This window comes from Rhinopithecus roxellana, chromosome 2, assembly GCF_007565055.1.
Source record: "Rhinopithecus roxellana isolate Shanxi Qingling chromosome 2, ASM756505v1, whole genome shotgun sequence".
NCBI lineage: Eukaryota > Metazoa > Chordata > Mammalia > Primates > Cercopithecidae > Rhinopithecus > Rhinopithecus roxellana.
The window spans coordinates 25,788,602-25,803,849 of NC_044550.1; the positions used below are offsets into that span (position 1 = coordinate 25,788,602).

Consider the following 15,248-nt stretch of genomic DNA (forward strand, 5'->3'; position numbering starts at 1 on the left):
GAAGAGGCTGAAATGGATAATGAAATTGTCTCTTCTTCTACTCAGCCACCCTTGCCCCATCAACCTGTAGGTTTTAAGGGTGAGCATAAAGAAAATATAAGTAAGAAGGAGAAGGACTAAGGAAAAGATGGGAAGAAGAGGAGAGGATAACAGAGAGACATTTTAGGCATTTAATATCTGTGGAGTGATAGATTGCACTAAATACCAAAAGAAGGCACAGAAAAGGCAGATAATCTTATTTAGCAGTTGAGGTTATCAAAGTTATATTGGAGTAACTCCAGACTATCAATGAAAAAAGGTTCCATGTCAACAGATGCCTCTATTATTAAATGAAACAGTTTTTCAGAGGTACAATAAGAATTTCCTTGTATTTATAGTTATGATAACTATATTAACATAGGGATTTATTTAATTCTGCCAAATTTTGATTCTTGCTTCAAAAGCCTTATTAGCTACAAATACTTATGTAAAATTCATCGCATCCTCAATATCACCTTGAGTTATAAAAGAAAAGATGAAACTATAACTTATATACATTGTAGAGGTTGGGTAACTGTAATACATTTTAGGATAATTTTCATCTTTAGAATAATACGTCACTCTCTGCCAGTGCTAGATCTCAATGAGCTACAACTCTATATCTAGTCATATTATTTTTCTTCAAATGCCTTTCTTGGCCAAATGTACAAAAACTATTTTGACTCTCATAGACTATGGAAAAACCAGCTCCATCTTACTTTTCAATTTGCTTGCTTGAGCGGGAGGTGAAATGCAAATGTCCCTTAAGTCTCATTTGACTTTTTCATTCCAGTGTGACAACTCCAGGAACAGAAGCATCAGAGACTCAGAAGCCTACGACAATACCTGGCTCTCCCAGCAAGACACCTGAGGAAGTTAGCACCCCTCCAGAGGAGGACAGGCTGTACCTCCAGACCCCAACATCCAGTGAGCAGGGAGGCTCTCCCATCATACAAGAACCCGAAGAGCCCTCAGAGCACAGAGAGGAGAGCTCTCCTCAGAAAACCAGCCTTGTAATAGTGGAGTCTGCCGATAACCAGCCAGAGACCTGTGAAAGACTCGATGAAGATGCAGCTTTTGAAAAGGTAAGACATTCCTCTCCACTTTCTCGCCCACCTGTAACAAAGCTACAAATCTTCCAGTTTCCATTTCTCTGATAGTTTATTTTTTTCACTTCAAAACAAAAAAGTTAACCAAATTAATTAACCTGGCACATGGAAATCCTCAATCCCTTTTAAAATCTGAGAGTCGATTAATCTGGAAGAAATGGTGCACAGTTCCAGTGCTAGTGATTTGATCATAAGTCCTGATCTTATCACTGGAAAGTCTTTTGCTAAGAAAAATGAACACAGTGGTGAAACAATACATCTGGAGGAGCTTTTCAAAATTAGTAAACTTGGGCATGAAAGTTGGTGGCAGAGATTAACAGCAACAGGTAAGTCTGCCATGGGATGTGCTGGGACCAGCAGGCTTGTTAGATCTCTGGCCTGTCAGGTGATGAGCACGCAGACTGTGGATATTGGGTGGGGTTTAGCTGCCAAAATAAATTTTTCTCATTAGATGCAAGATGATTTCCAAGTTAGATTTTTTTTTTAAGATTTATTTTGGGAATGACTGAGAAAAAAATCATTGTACCTAAACTTACAGCAGTTTCTAAATGTACAAATGCCTGACAGTGGCATATTTCATAGCGCTTCCTTTGTCATTAAGTGAGTTTTAAAATTGTGAAAAGGGTTGGGGCCATGTTAAGAAAGCAATCAACCATTGGCCGGGCACGGTGGCTCACACCTATAATCCCAGCACTTTGGGAGGCCGAGGCGGGCGGATCATGAGGTAAGGAGATCGAGACCATCCTGGGTAACATGGTGAAACCACGTCTCTACTAAAAATACAAAAAAATTAGCCAGGTGTGGTGGCGGGCGCCTGTAGTCCCAGCTACTCTGGAGGCTGAGGCAGGAGAATGGCGTGAACCTGGGAGGTGGAGCTTGCAGTGAGCTGAGATCCCACCACTGAGCTCCAGTCTGGGCGACACAGCAAGACTCCGTCTCAAAAAAATAAATAAATAAATAAATAAAATTTAAAAATAAAAAAAAGAAATTAATCAACCATTTATTCTCAAAATACAGTCTATATGGTTCACATACCTCAGAATTGATTGGAGAGCTTGATCCCTTCTCAGAAATCCTGAATTAGAATGAATCCCAGGGTAGGGAGAGAGAACAAGAATTTGCCTTTTAAATAACTCCCCAGAGGATTCTCAGCCACAAAAAAAGTATGAGAATCTGTTTGAATTAAACTTAATTTAATATAAATTAAATTAGATATTGTTTTTTCTTTTAAAAAGCAATAGAATTCAAAAACACTTTATATTTCAAAGTGTTTTTAGAGAAACTTAGCAGTAAAAGAAGAGTTACGTGAAATAATTGAAATTTTGGGGAAAATAAAGTGAAACAGCATATCTTTGGGTTGAAGACACACATGTGTTTTTGTTCACTTTAAGAAAGAGATCTGCTGCTAGGAATTGTCTGAAATCATAACTAAAATTAGGAAAGATTCAGGCGGATGAGAACTGTGTCCTGATTTTTGGCAGTTTTCTTAAATAATAAATTCATGCCATGAATGAATTTTTATTCCAAGTTTGCTTTTGCATAGAATTATTCATCTCTCAAATTCTTGGCTTGAATGAGTACTACTAAAAATGTTTCATACATGTTATCTGGGCTAAAAGTTACCAAATTTAGCCTAAGAATCCATAGACTTAGTGAAGTTAGACTTGAAACAATTATCTGGATAATACATATGTTTAATCTATACTAAAGGAATACATTTGTGTAAGTCATTCTGAATTTCACATAATTTATACAGGCCTGTTCAACTTATTCTTGATGAGTATCAGGCATTTCTTTTAAGTTTCCCATGTGGACCCTTATTTCTCATAACCCTAACTTGGGCATCCAATTTTAATCACTTTTCTTGCCAACCATATTTCTAGGCAGTAGATTCCTGATTGTATTTAAAATATAATTTGGTTTAGAATTTACATGTCTTCCTTTAGCAGAGACAAATGTAAACGTATAACTTGAGTTTTACAGTATGTTAAGTAGATCTGAGCTTTGTCTTTTTTAAAAACAAAATTTCTTTAGGGAACAGTAATTCAATATATGACTCCTAAGGTAATATGTGCTAAGCTAAAATTATGTTTCTTGCTTTATCTCTGGCTTTTGGCCAGAGCCCTAAAATACTATTGATCACTTTATCTCAACTTCCCCGCAAAATTATTCTAATACTATTCAAAGTCTGCCTTTTTTGATGCCAGGGAGATGCACTATTGGTTAGATAATAGCTACAGGAAACTTTGACTTCCTGCAAAAAGTTCTGCTAGAAACAGGGGATATTCCTATACCTTTGGGTGAATAATTCCAAGCCTAAGCACAAGCGTCAGTGGCTCATAAGTGTTTCCTGAACTGCTTAGGGTCTATGTTTACAGTCAGGCTTTTTTTTTTTAGGAGTTTAAGTAAAAGAAGTCACGTGAGTAAGCTGCTTATTATTTTGGAGAGATTTTGACAGATGAGTTCTCCAACAGCTCTCAGAATTCCAGAATTTTTTTTTCTTTCATTGAACAACAACAAAAAAAAAAAAACAAAAGAAACCAAAACACTCTATTTTTTTGATGTCTGAGACCAGCACATACTTGTTTTCACCTCTACCAACTTGTCCACCAAAGACTCCATGAATAAAAGTTTCACAATACAATGTAAGCTAAAGAAGAAACCAGTAGTGAAGTCATTCCTTAGCATGTTAAACAAAGCAATGCTTCCATGCTTCCACCAGGAGCTAACAGAGGAATTAGGGGAGCTGGAGGCCAGCTCAGATGAGGAGGCGATGGTAACTACCAGGGTTGTCCGCCGGCGAGTGATTATTCAGGTACCCGCTGTTAAATTACTGCACGTCAGGGACAGTCTTGTCCCCATACCCTTAGAGAGTGATCAGCCTGGATCAATGAAGTCTTGGCATGTTCCTTAGGTAGTGCATGGCCATTCAAAAGCAGACCCCTTAACGCTCATAAGTTCTGTTTGCAAAGAAATGCAGTGGTAAGTAAGAGCAAGACTTGGCTTCTTCACTTCCACCCACCTCACCTCTCGCTTAACTATTTTTGTTGAAGTTTGATCTAACTTTGGTCAGATTCTCCTAAGCATGTTATTACCCACCTGCATTTTTCTTTTAAACAAACTAGTTGACAGGATTTTGTATCTCAGCAATGCTTCTCAGCATCGCCTTTGGTTTTCTAACATTCCTCACATTAGAAGCACTTGGGAGTAGTTCCTCAGAATTGGTGCCAAACAGTGCAGTGACCCTTTTCTCTCAACTGTTTAGGGAGACGATATGCCTGAAATACCCCCAGAAACAGTCACAGAAGAAGAATACATTGATGAGCATGGACACACCGTGGTAAAGAAGGTATTGTCTAGTATATCCTAACAGGCTTGATTACAAACTTCTGGTTTAAAATGTATCAGTTCCGTGGTACTGTCACACAAAAATAAGATACACAAATGAAATACGTTTCAGGTTACTAGGAAAATCATTAGGCGGTACGTATCCTCTGAAGGCACAGAGAAAGAAGAGATTATGGTGCAGGGAATGCCACAGGAACCTGTCAACATCGAGGAAGGGGATGGCTATTCCAAAGTTATAAAGCGTGTTGTATTGAAGAGTGACATCGAGCAGTCAGAGGTGAGACAACCTGATTCTCTAAAACCCATTTTATGGAGAGGAACAAAATAGAATTCAAAAAAGATGAATGAGATTGTTTATTCACATTTTCCTCACATCTCCCTTTTATATGGCAGTTTGCTTTTAGTTGCACGTTCAGTTTTTGTTTTCATGATTCTATGTGATTTTAAGACAGCCATCAGGGCATTATACTTCTAGGCATTATACTCATTGTATTTCTCAGCATTATACTCATTGTTTTTGTTTGGTCTTTTTAAAAATATCTATTCTTTGTTGAATTCATGGTTGACCACTGCAGAAATCCAAAAGTCAGATTTTGAAAGAATACAATTCTATTTGCTGGGCAAGCAGTATGCTGTGGAGAGACTGTGTAGAAATGCACTGTGGGGCTTGTGCCTGCTTGGCACACCAGCCTTCTGAAAGTCACTCTAGATAAATATTTGATATTCAGATTTCTGCATTGCAGAGTTGCTAAAATCAGGATCTAGAAACTCTTTGATTTATCCTTTTTGCTTTTTGTTTTTTGTTTTGAGACAGAGTCATACTCTGTCACCCAGACTGGGGTGCAGTGGCATGATCTCAGCTCACTGCAACCTCCACCCCCGGGTTCAAGCGATTGATTCTCTTGCTTCAGCCTCCTGAGTAGCTGGGATTACAGGCACCCGCCACCACGCCTGGATAATTTTTGTATTTTTAGTAGAGACAGCATTTCACCATGTTGGCCAGGCTGGTCTTGAACTCCTGACCTCAAATGATCCACCTGCCTCAGCCTCCCAAAGTGCTGGGATTACAGGCATGAGCCACTGCACCTGGCAATCTATACTTTTATTTATTTCTGTTTTACTTCCCTCTTTCAGGGACATATTTACTTGCTTTGACAACAATTTGTGAAATTCTCACTATTTTCCATTCATTCACATCCTCAAAATTTTATATTATACACATGAGATTCTCTAGAAATATACTTTTCAGTTTCTCATAGCTTTTAGAGCTCCTCCTTTGGGGGCTAATTTTATCTTCATAATGCCAAAAGAAATTATTTAAAAGTGAGAAGAGTTTTTTTCACATATTATTATGTCTGTATTACACTGAGCAGTTTCTTATTCACAAAACTAATAACTTTTTTGTTCAAATAACTAATTAAGTTTGCTTTGGTGTTGTGGAGATACAGTCATGATGTAGATATTACCAATAGGTTATAGTTTGTTTTTTTCTAACTCTGCTTCCCATTGCTGTTTTTTGGAAAGCCAGTATGTAACATTATAGTTTTGTCCTTTGTTTTTTAACATAGAAAAAAGTCATCATAGTTACATTTGGCAATCAGACATTGTCTATTGTGTGTCCTTCGATCATTAGGTCACTTTGTGTGAGCCCAGCATTTTGTCCAGTACCTCACAATTTCAGGCTGAGCCAGTGGAAGGCCGTAGAGTCAGCAAAGTTGTTAAAACAACTGTGGTACGTGGAGAAAGGATGGAGAAGCATCTGGGGGATTCTAGTTTAGCCACTGATCTTCCTTCAGCCAAAGATGACTTTGAAGAGGTATAGAAGCATCATCATTTTGTCTTTGTGTGTGTGTGTTTTATGTTGCTTTGCTTTTGAAAAGAAAATCATTTGTCATTGTGTCATTCCATACGTGAATTCATGGAAAGGTGCAAAATAATTCAAGAGGGTAGAACTCCTGTTTGAATAACTTGCAGAGTAATGTTTCCTCAAACTGTGGTGTTCATTGGTGTCACCTTAACAGCTTTTAGAAGTCCAGATAACTAGGATTTGCTTCTGCTGAATCAGACTCAGAATCTCTGAATCTGGGATATGATTATACATCTTGTTTAGAAGTCACAGAAGTGTCTTGCTTTGTCAATTAATAAGGGAAAGAAAGACATTGCAAATTATATTTGCTAGCCAATCTTTTCAGATATTATCTGTGATAGACCTTAAAGAAAATTCAGATCTATTCCATGTCCATAAAATTTAAAAGCATTTGCAATTATTTAAGTTCTGGTTTCCAACAATTAGAAAATGGGTCCACAGTAACAGATCCACAAACCCTTACTAAAATCCCCAAATTCTGAAAACCAAAACAAATTTTGTAAGTTAATTTGGAAGTAAAACTTGAAATAAATTGGCATGGAGCTATGCTGACATGAAGCTTTTTTATTCTACCTAGAGTGAATGTTTAGTGATAGAAAAATGTGTTTGATGGCAGGATGTCATCTTCACCTCCTCTGGGGTGTTAGTATTATACAGCACAGTCATGCATCGCTTAACCCACTTATGCCAGAGGTTGCAATTTTTTAAATTTTTGCATTAGTGAAAAATCAGACCTTGGTGATGACCTTGAGCAGCAGGATATAAATAACTTCCACATGCCTAGCGTTCACTAGGCATAAGTGGGTTTTAATGACAGGGATAGGTGCTGGGAAGTACATCGTTAGACAACTTTGTCATTGTGTGAACATCGTAGAGTGTCCTTACACAAACCTAGATGGCATAGCCTACTACACACCTAGGCTGTAAGGTACAACCTATTGCTCCTAAGCTACAAACCTGCACAGCATGTTACTGTGCTGAATACTGTAGGCAATTATAACACAATGGTAAGTATTTTCCTATCTAAAAATAGAAAAGGTTTAGTAGATATACAAAATAAAAGATTAAAAATGTTCTACCTGTATAGCATACTTACCATGGAGCTTGCAGGACTGGAGTTGCTTTGGGTGAGTCAGTGAGTGAGTGGTGAGTGAATGTAAAGGCCTAGGACATTACTATACACTACAGTAGACTTTATAAACACTGTACACTTAGGCTATGTTTAAATTTTCCTTTAAGTTTTTAAAATCTTCTTTCTGCAATAATAAATTAGCTTACTGTAACTTTGACTTTATAAGCTTTTACATTTATTTTAACTTTTAACTCTTTTGTAATAACACAAGTTAAGATGCAAACATGTTGCACAGGTGCATTAAAAATTGTTTTTCTTCATATCCTTGTTCTATACACTTTTTTCTGCTTTTAATTTTTTAAATTTATTATTTGTTTCTACTTTTTAAGATTTTTTTTTTTTTTTTTTTTTTTTTTGCTAAAAACAAAGACCTAAATATGTACATTAGCCTAGGCCTACACAAGGTCAGAATTATCAATATCACTGTCTTCGTCCTCCACATATTGTCCCGCTGGAAGGTCTTCAGGAGCAATAACACATAGATTTGTCATATCCTAAGAAAGCAGAGCTTTATTCTCCTTGTTCTGCGATACCTCCTGAATCCTTGATAATTAAGATAATAAGTTAAGGATCCTTGATAATTAACTGTTTTTTAATAAGTAAAAGGAGTACACTTTAAAATAGTGATAAAAAGTATCACTTTTATAATACTTGATAATAAGTGACTGTTACTGATTTATGTATTTGCTATACATAGTAAATGTATTTATCATACATAAACCAGTAACATAGTCATTTATTATATTATCAAGTATTATGTACCCTACATAATTGTATGTGCTATGCTTTTATATGATTGGCAGCTTAGTAGGTTTATTTACACCAGCATCACCACAAACATCTGAGTAACACATTGCACCATGAAGTTAGAACAGCTATAGTGTTGCTAGGTGACAGGAATTTTTTAGCTGCATTATAATGTTATGGGACCATGTCATATATGCAGTCCATTTTTAACCAAAATGTCATTATGTAGCGTGTGACTGCATATGCATTATATTACCTTGCTAAAATCCAAAAGGGAAAAAAAATCTAAATTTTGAAGCACATCTGGTCCCAAAGTTTTGACTAAGGGATCCTGGGCATGTGCAAACATCTACAAAGTGCTTTTGCTATTGGAACATTTTGACACTAAATGCTATATGTGTGTCCTCTACTATATGCATAATATATATTGAAATCATATATGAATTCATTGGAGTATTAAAAGCAAACCTTTTTAAATACTTTCAGTTTTCACATTTTGACAACTGGCAATCTTGAATGGTCAAAAATGAATTATCTATGTTATACTATTTGGGCCTTGTTTGCTTATTTTTGCCTCTGGTTATTGTATTCATCATTAAAATCTCCACTGTAAAAAGGAGTTGGGTGAAGCAAGGAGGAAATTGAAAGTCAATCCATATGGATGTTAGTTAGCAGCTTTTGTAAAGTAAAATAACAAATCTCCCACACAAATGAGAGAAACTAAAAGGACTTGTTAAATAAAACTCCAAACTTAAATCTGCTTCTAGGAATTGTATTTATTTATCCTTTCAAGTATATGTTTTCATACTGACTGTGAGTAAAGCAAAGCAATAGATTGTTTGAAAGTGTGTAGTTTATGATGAACTTTGTCTTTTCTTTTCTTCTTACTTCAGGCTTTGAGTTACACAGGTAGCCACATGAAAGTCCACTTACCCAGTTTAGTAGAGAATGAAATCCTGAAAGAGGATGGATCGATAATTAAAAGGTTTGGGTTAGCATGGGGTGATGCTTTGCCAACTAACACCATAAAAATTTTTCCAATTTTAAGAAAAGAAGGAGAGAATCCCTACATCTACCCTAAAGCGGATAGAGAACTGCCTGTATCATAAGGCTTTGGTCAAGTACTGGATCTATCAAAGTGTCATCCCTGAAGTCTCCTCTTGATACTTTAAACATAATACTAAGTCATAACAAGAATGAGACTCATGCTTATACAGTCTGATTCCTTGGGTTTTAGCAAGTCATCAACTTAGTTGAAGTCAGCCTGCTGGTATTCCATTGTGTTGACAGATTCAGAGAGCATAGGAAGAAGAATCTAATTGATAGATCGCAAATTAATTTTGTGACCAGCTATATTCAGATCAATCTTAGTAAATCATTACTTTGAATGGTATGTGGTTTCTTTTAACGGCTGCTATATGATTCTGCACGTGAGTGGCAAATAACATAAGCATGAGTTTGATGCCCATGAAACAAATGTACTTAGCAATGCTGAAACCTAGGGCTTTAGTGAGTTAAGCAAGTATCATGAAAGCAGTAAGCAGTACATTTTTATACTTATACAAGGGGGCTGACTGTGAGGCACACTGGTCTGCCCTGGTCTCTGTTATGGATTTGATGTATAAACTTGGGCACTGTTCCATAGATCTACTCTCACTTCTCACTGGTCCTCTAACAGCACTGTAAGTATTGAGATTAATAAAATGTGCTCAGCTTCTCAGTGAAAAGACACAATGGAAATCCAAGTTACCATCGTGCTTTTCACTTCATTGAAAAGGGGAGAAAGATTGTCATTCAGAGTATGCTACAAAACTATTTTAAGACTTTAGAACATAATAATTAGAACAGCAAAATTAAAGGTTCTGTCACAATTCCACCCTCCAATCAAATGGGAAAAGAGCAGCAGCTAGGAATTTAAAAGAGTGTAATTGCTCTCACAGAACTTAAAAAATGCTACGTGAATTAAGGGTAAAATGCCTTTTATATTCTCAACTTTTAAGTCTTTTATTCAATTATTCAGATGAAACCACATAATCCATGCATGCCCTAACATCATGGGCTCTTCAAACTGGAATAGATTTAGAGATCAATTAATCCAAAGTTCTCAATTACGGCTGGTGAATTTGAAGCCAGGAATATAGACAACTCCATAGAGTTCCCACAGCTAGTTAGTCGTGGAAGCTAGTTAGTTACGGAACTCTATTTGTGATGTACAATGCCTTTTTATATACATCGTTAAAGACATCATATACATGTGTATATTCAGAAACACATTGGCCTACATTTGCCTGCACAGAATATCACAAAATGGCCTATAATGGAGGCTTGACCCCTGGCATCAATGCTATAAAGGCTTCTACTAACTCTTAGCAGAAATAGTCAGAAATGTGCCTTTTTGAAGAAAAAAAATGGTTGCTGAATATTTAGGAAAACATCAGATTTCAATCATTGGAATCAAATTTGACCTTTTCATCAGCAAGAACAAATTTAAGTTTGCTTCCAGATGCAGAACAATTCATATAGTATTAAAGAAAAAGGGAGAGTAGAAGAATGTTTGGGAAGAAGGAAGACGGAAACAAGGATGTCCAAAAAAAGCTGAAAGTATTTTGGCTGAAATAAGTTATTTTTTAAAAATCAGGATGATTGTAACAAATACATAGAGGTATTGGATAATGGCAGAACTTCCAGCTTCTTACACTGGAACGTATAAGGAAAATGCTGGATAAAGCTACAAAAACTGATCATTTCCTACGGAGGTTTTAAGTGAAGATGCATGGGGACTTAAGGGGACTCAGGCTCTGGAATCTTTGACTCTCAGCCCCACTCATGCTAACTCTGTTATTTTTTATTTGGACTATTGCTAAAATTCTCTAAGATTCAATTTCCTTATTTGTTATAGTAATAGTGTCTGGCCCATAAAACACATTCATCAAATACTTGTGGAATGAGAACCTGCATTTAGAAGTATATAGTGAAAAAGGCTGCTCTGCCTATGGAGTAGCCATTTTTTATTCCCTTCCTTGCCTAATAAACTTGCTTTTACTTTACTCTAAAAAAAAAAAGAAGAAGAAGAAGAAGAAGAAAGAAGAAAGAAGAGGAGGAGGAGGAAGAGGAGAAGAAGAAGAAGAAGAAGAAGAAGAAGAAGAAGAAGAAGAAGAAGAAGAAGAAGAAGAAGAAGAAGAAGAAAGTGAAAAGAGCTGAGAATGAGCAAATTACAATATAATTACTTTTAAGTATAGTTACAGGAAAATATTAGTATGACTTAAAATTAGTATGACTATACAAAAGTTATAGCTCTTGGCCCAGTGCAGTGGCTCACACCTGTAATCCCAACACTTTGGGAGGCCAAGGTGGACAGATCACCTGAGCTCAGGAGTTCGAGACCAGCCTGGCCAACATGACAAAACCCCGTCTCTACTAAAAATACAAAAAGTTAGCCGGACGTGGTGGTGGGCACCTGTAGTCCCAGCTACTCAGGAGGCTGAGGCCGGAGAATCACTTGAACACGGGAGGCAGAGGTTGCAGTGAACCGAGATTGCACCAATGAACTCCAGCCCGGGCGACAGAGCTAGACTCTGTCTCAAGAAAAGGAGTTATAGTAACCACCAGTCTATAAGGGAGGCAAGTAAACAACAGACTGTTAAATGGCAAGAAATACACAGAATGAGCAACAAGCATGAGACTCTGAGAATCCGGAGGAAGCAGTTGTCTCTCAATGGCTTTTCTCTTTTCCCTTTCCTCCCCCACCATCTCCAGATGAAGCCTTAGAGAGCTGGGCAGATCATCTTTTGTTGGTAGCCACCTTCTTATATATTGGTAGACTAATATTTTAGTTTTTAAAGACTGATGCCTCACAGAAAAGTTCTCTGAAAACAGAATTTTGGGAAGTTTGGGTGAGGTTGTGACTGTAAGGTTTAAGCTGGCAGCTAAGGTGTTTCAAATAAATTAAAAACTTTTTTTTTTTTTAGCCTGTCAAAAGGTACTTGCGGTACTATTTCAGAATGAACCAAACTCTATTAAGTCAGGGCTACTTAATCAAACCATGAATGATTTTATGGTTAGTTTTCAAGAAGATCAAATTAAAGCATGGTTTCATTTATTTAAAATTTTTCTTAAAGAATTAAAAAGTACTCGTTGTTCCAAAACACTCTTTAAAAAATCTCATGAATCGTTTTAGAGAGGGGAGCTGTGTTTAAAAGAAAGACATAAAAAGGTATCTATAGTTTGTTATGCCGATAGTTTGGTGTGGAAACATCTAAAGGTAAGACATTAAGTACTCAGTGTAATGGTCACCTTCATACCTAACAGCTGCCCTCTAGAAGTGAAAAGAGCGTAATTCTCTCTTGTCTGCTTTTCTCCAGGACAACAATGAGTAAAGCCATTACACAGAAGAGGGCTGTGGTGAAGGACCAGCATGGAAAACGCATTGACTTGGAGCACCTGGAGGATGTACCAGAAGCACTAGACCAGGACGACCTCCAGCGCGATCTCCAGCAGCTCCTTCGGCATTTCTGCAAGGAGGACTTGAAGCAAGAGGCCAAGTGAGGGGCTGCCCAGTTCTCACACCAGAAACCACACATTCACTCAATATGCAGCTTCCTGTTTCAGTAGAGGAGTGACCTAACTGGCCTAATTAATGGGATACCCCGACATTTCCACTGTTAGCAAATATACGGCATTTTGTTTTAGTTTTCCCCCATCCTCTTTAACTATAAAGCTAATTTGTGACCAAAGATGGCATCCTTCATACTGGATGCTGTATCCAATACTTTGTTGTGTCTGTGCTAACCTGGGAACTGGCCACCTCCATTGTTCTTTGCTTCTGCACAAGATCCATGAAAATCCATTGATCAGAAGAACTTCACCTGCAGACCTCTTCAAGTGACACTATATAGGAATCCTTCCAAGGGATATCTATGTACAATGTATATAGTTGAAATGCTCAGATGAACAACATATTAAAATTAAAACCACTGCCTATTGTAACTACACTGGGCATCAGAATAAAAGGCCTCTAGAAATTGCTGAACAATGGTTAATTAAGATATTGCTAACACAATCGAGTGATAATATAGTTTTACTGCAAAAGAAGCACTTCACACCTATTATGTCCTTAGAACTTCCAGAGTAGCCAATGCTTCCAGTTAAAGGTGGGCTAACAGCCTTGCAGAACTGTCCTGAGACAGTATTGCTGGTGCTGGCCAGCCATGGCTTAGGACTCTCCAACAGCCACTCTGAGGGAGGGGAGAAGGGAGCAGAGGCCACGCAGAATGAAACGATGGGGTATTCAGTTGCTAGCAGCTACATTGTGTGGCATTCTAGCATCTTCAGGTCTTTAGATTTTGGACAAGTTTTGGCAGGGTATTTTAAAAGCTATAACTACTGTAGTTTTCCAGTTTTCATTGCTGCTTTAGCAAACCACGCTGTCTTACTGGTGGTACTTTCTTCTGGCCACTGCACTGTAGATAATTCATTGGAAACAAGATTTACTCACTACATAAAAGGTTAAACTCCTTCAGTATGTTGGAGGGGTTTCTTTTTTTTTTTTTTTTTCCTTTTTCTTTTTTTTTTTTTTTCAGGTTTATATCTTCTCTAATACCTGCATGTGGCATTTAAAAATCAAGACCACGGTCAAACCCCTCTTCTAATCACATTAATTGTTTCCATTCTTTTTACCCTGAGTGAGCACTTTTCACTTTCCAGCTAGGTCTGTTTTTCAGCTTGCAGACGAGATTGAGAAATCCTTGAAAATTTGGTTTTGGTTAAAATTTTTGGTTTATTTATTTGAAATCCACACTCCCTTGGAAACTCTTAAGTGCATTTGTGCACTTCTGTTTGTTTGTCTCAAAGAAGGGACTGTAACAATCTGAGTAATTTCCATGTCCTCTTCCTATTCCTCTAGTGGTTGAAGCTGTGTAGCATTTTAACATATATATATTCACAAATATATTCATATAAACAGTATACATTTTGAATCAGTCATTTGTTAAAGAAAAGTATATTCAATGAAGATGAAATTTAAATAAAAAAGGACAGAGTCTATCCTCCAGGGATTGAACATTTTCCAATTATCTGGTCTTTTCCTGTTGTGCAAAAATGACTCATTGCTCCGAATGTCAAAAACAAATGCGACAAACAATGGCACTTCATCATTTAAAGTAATGTTGCCAAGAGAAAAAATTTCCTGGGAGGGAGGTTTCCCACAAGCCAAATCTCCTAAGCCTCAAATGCTAGCACTTTTTGGCAGTTGGATAGGAAATGAAACATTCTTTGGCAGCCAAAATAAGAGAGGCCGATGGTGAAACTTTTTGAGACACCCTATGGCCTTCTTGTCAAAACCTTCACTGGAGCTCAAGAAAAGCATTTCTGTTGTGTTATTTGCAGTGCAGATGATGTCTGTGTAACAACATAATGGTTATTCACCCTTTTTTGGTTTTGATTTTTGCTGTGTTATCAAAAACTTGAATACTGTGAGAAGAAGTGAATTTTCAGTTGACGAATCAGCATCTTGTTCCCATGGTGATAACACTAATTGAATATATCTATGAGGGCATGTATTAGTTAATGGAAAAAAAAATACAACACTAACAATACATAGCTGCAATGTGTACAATGGCTGATTTAATTAAATAAAATGTACAAGTGTTAAATGTGGCAACAGTGATTTGTTCTTCTTTATCACAAATCTGTGATTTCAGGAGAATAAGAGGTTTTAAAAAGATGAGCTAGATTTGAAACCAACAGAAAGACACAAATTGCTTTTTTTCTTAAGGTTTTTATTTAGTCGCTGAATATGCTATATGCCTGGCACTGGATTAAGCACTGGGATAAATAGATTTTGCCTCTGCCCTCAAGAAATTTTTATTGTTCTTGTTATGTAAAAGGAGAAAATAAGGATTTTTGTTTTGGATCACTACTGAATGAAAGAAAATAGGAATTTGGGGACTTGCAGGAGATGAGAAAGGGCAAGTGGGATTGGCAGCACAGCAAGACTGGGTTGGTCCTCTCCCATGAGGCCATGGCTGTC

General features: G+C 37.0%; 1 protein-coding gene across 5 annotated transcripts in view; it reads left to right on the top strand.

Moving 5' to 3' along the window:
• Nucleotides 1-14,875, top strand: part of ANK2 (ankyrin 2) — a 501,960-nt gene extending 487,085 nt beyond the window's left edge. For 3 of the 5 annotated variants that reach the window (XM_030916049.1, XM_030916058.1, XM_030916054.1), the window contains 6 exons: nucleotides 812-1,103; nucleotides 4,393-4,476; nucleotides 4,588-4,752; nucleotides 6,109-6,291; nucleotides 9,115-9,206; nucleotides 12,583-14,875. In XM_030916049.1, coding sequence (XP_030771909.1) covers nucleotides 812-1,103; nucleotides 4,393-4,476; nucleotides 4,588-4,752; nucleotides 6,109-6,291; nucleotides 9,115-9,206; nucleotides 12,583-12,766 — 1,000 coding nt within the window. In that variant the 3' untranslated portion in view covers nucleotides 12,767-14,875. The remainder of the gene's footprint in view (nucleotides 1-811; nucleotides 1,104-4,392; nucleotides 4,477-4,587; nucleotides 4,753-6,108; nucleotides 6,292-9,114; nucleotides 9,207-12,582) is intronic. The other 2 variants (XM_030916064.1, XM_030916069.1) reach the window with 2 other exon arrangements.
• The last annotated feature ends 373 nt before the right edge of the window (nucleotides 14,876-15,248 follow it).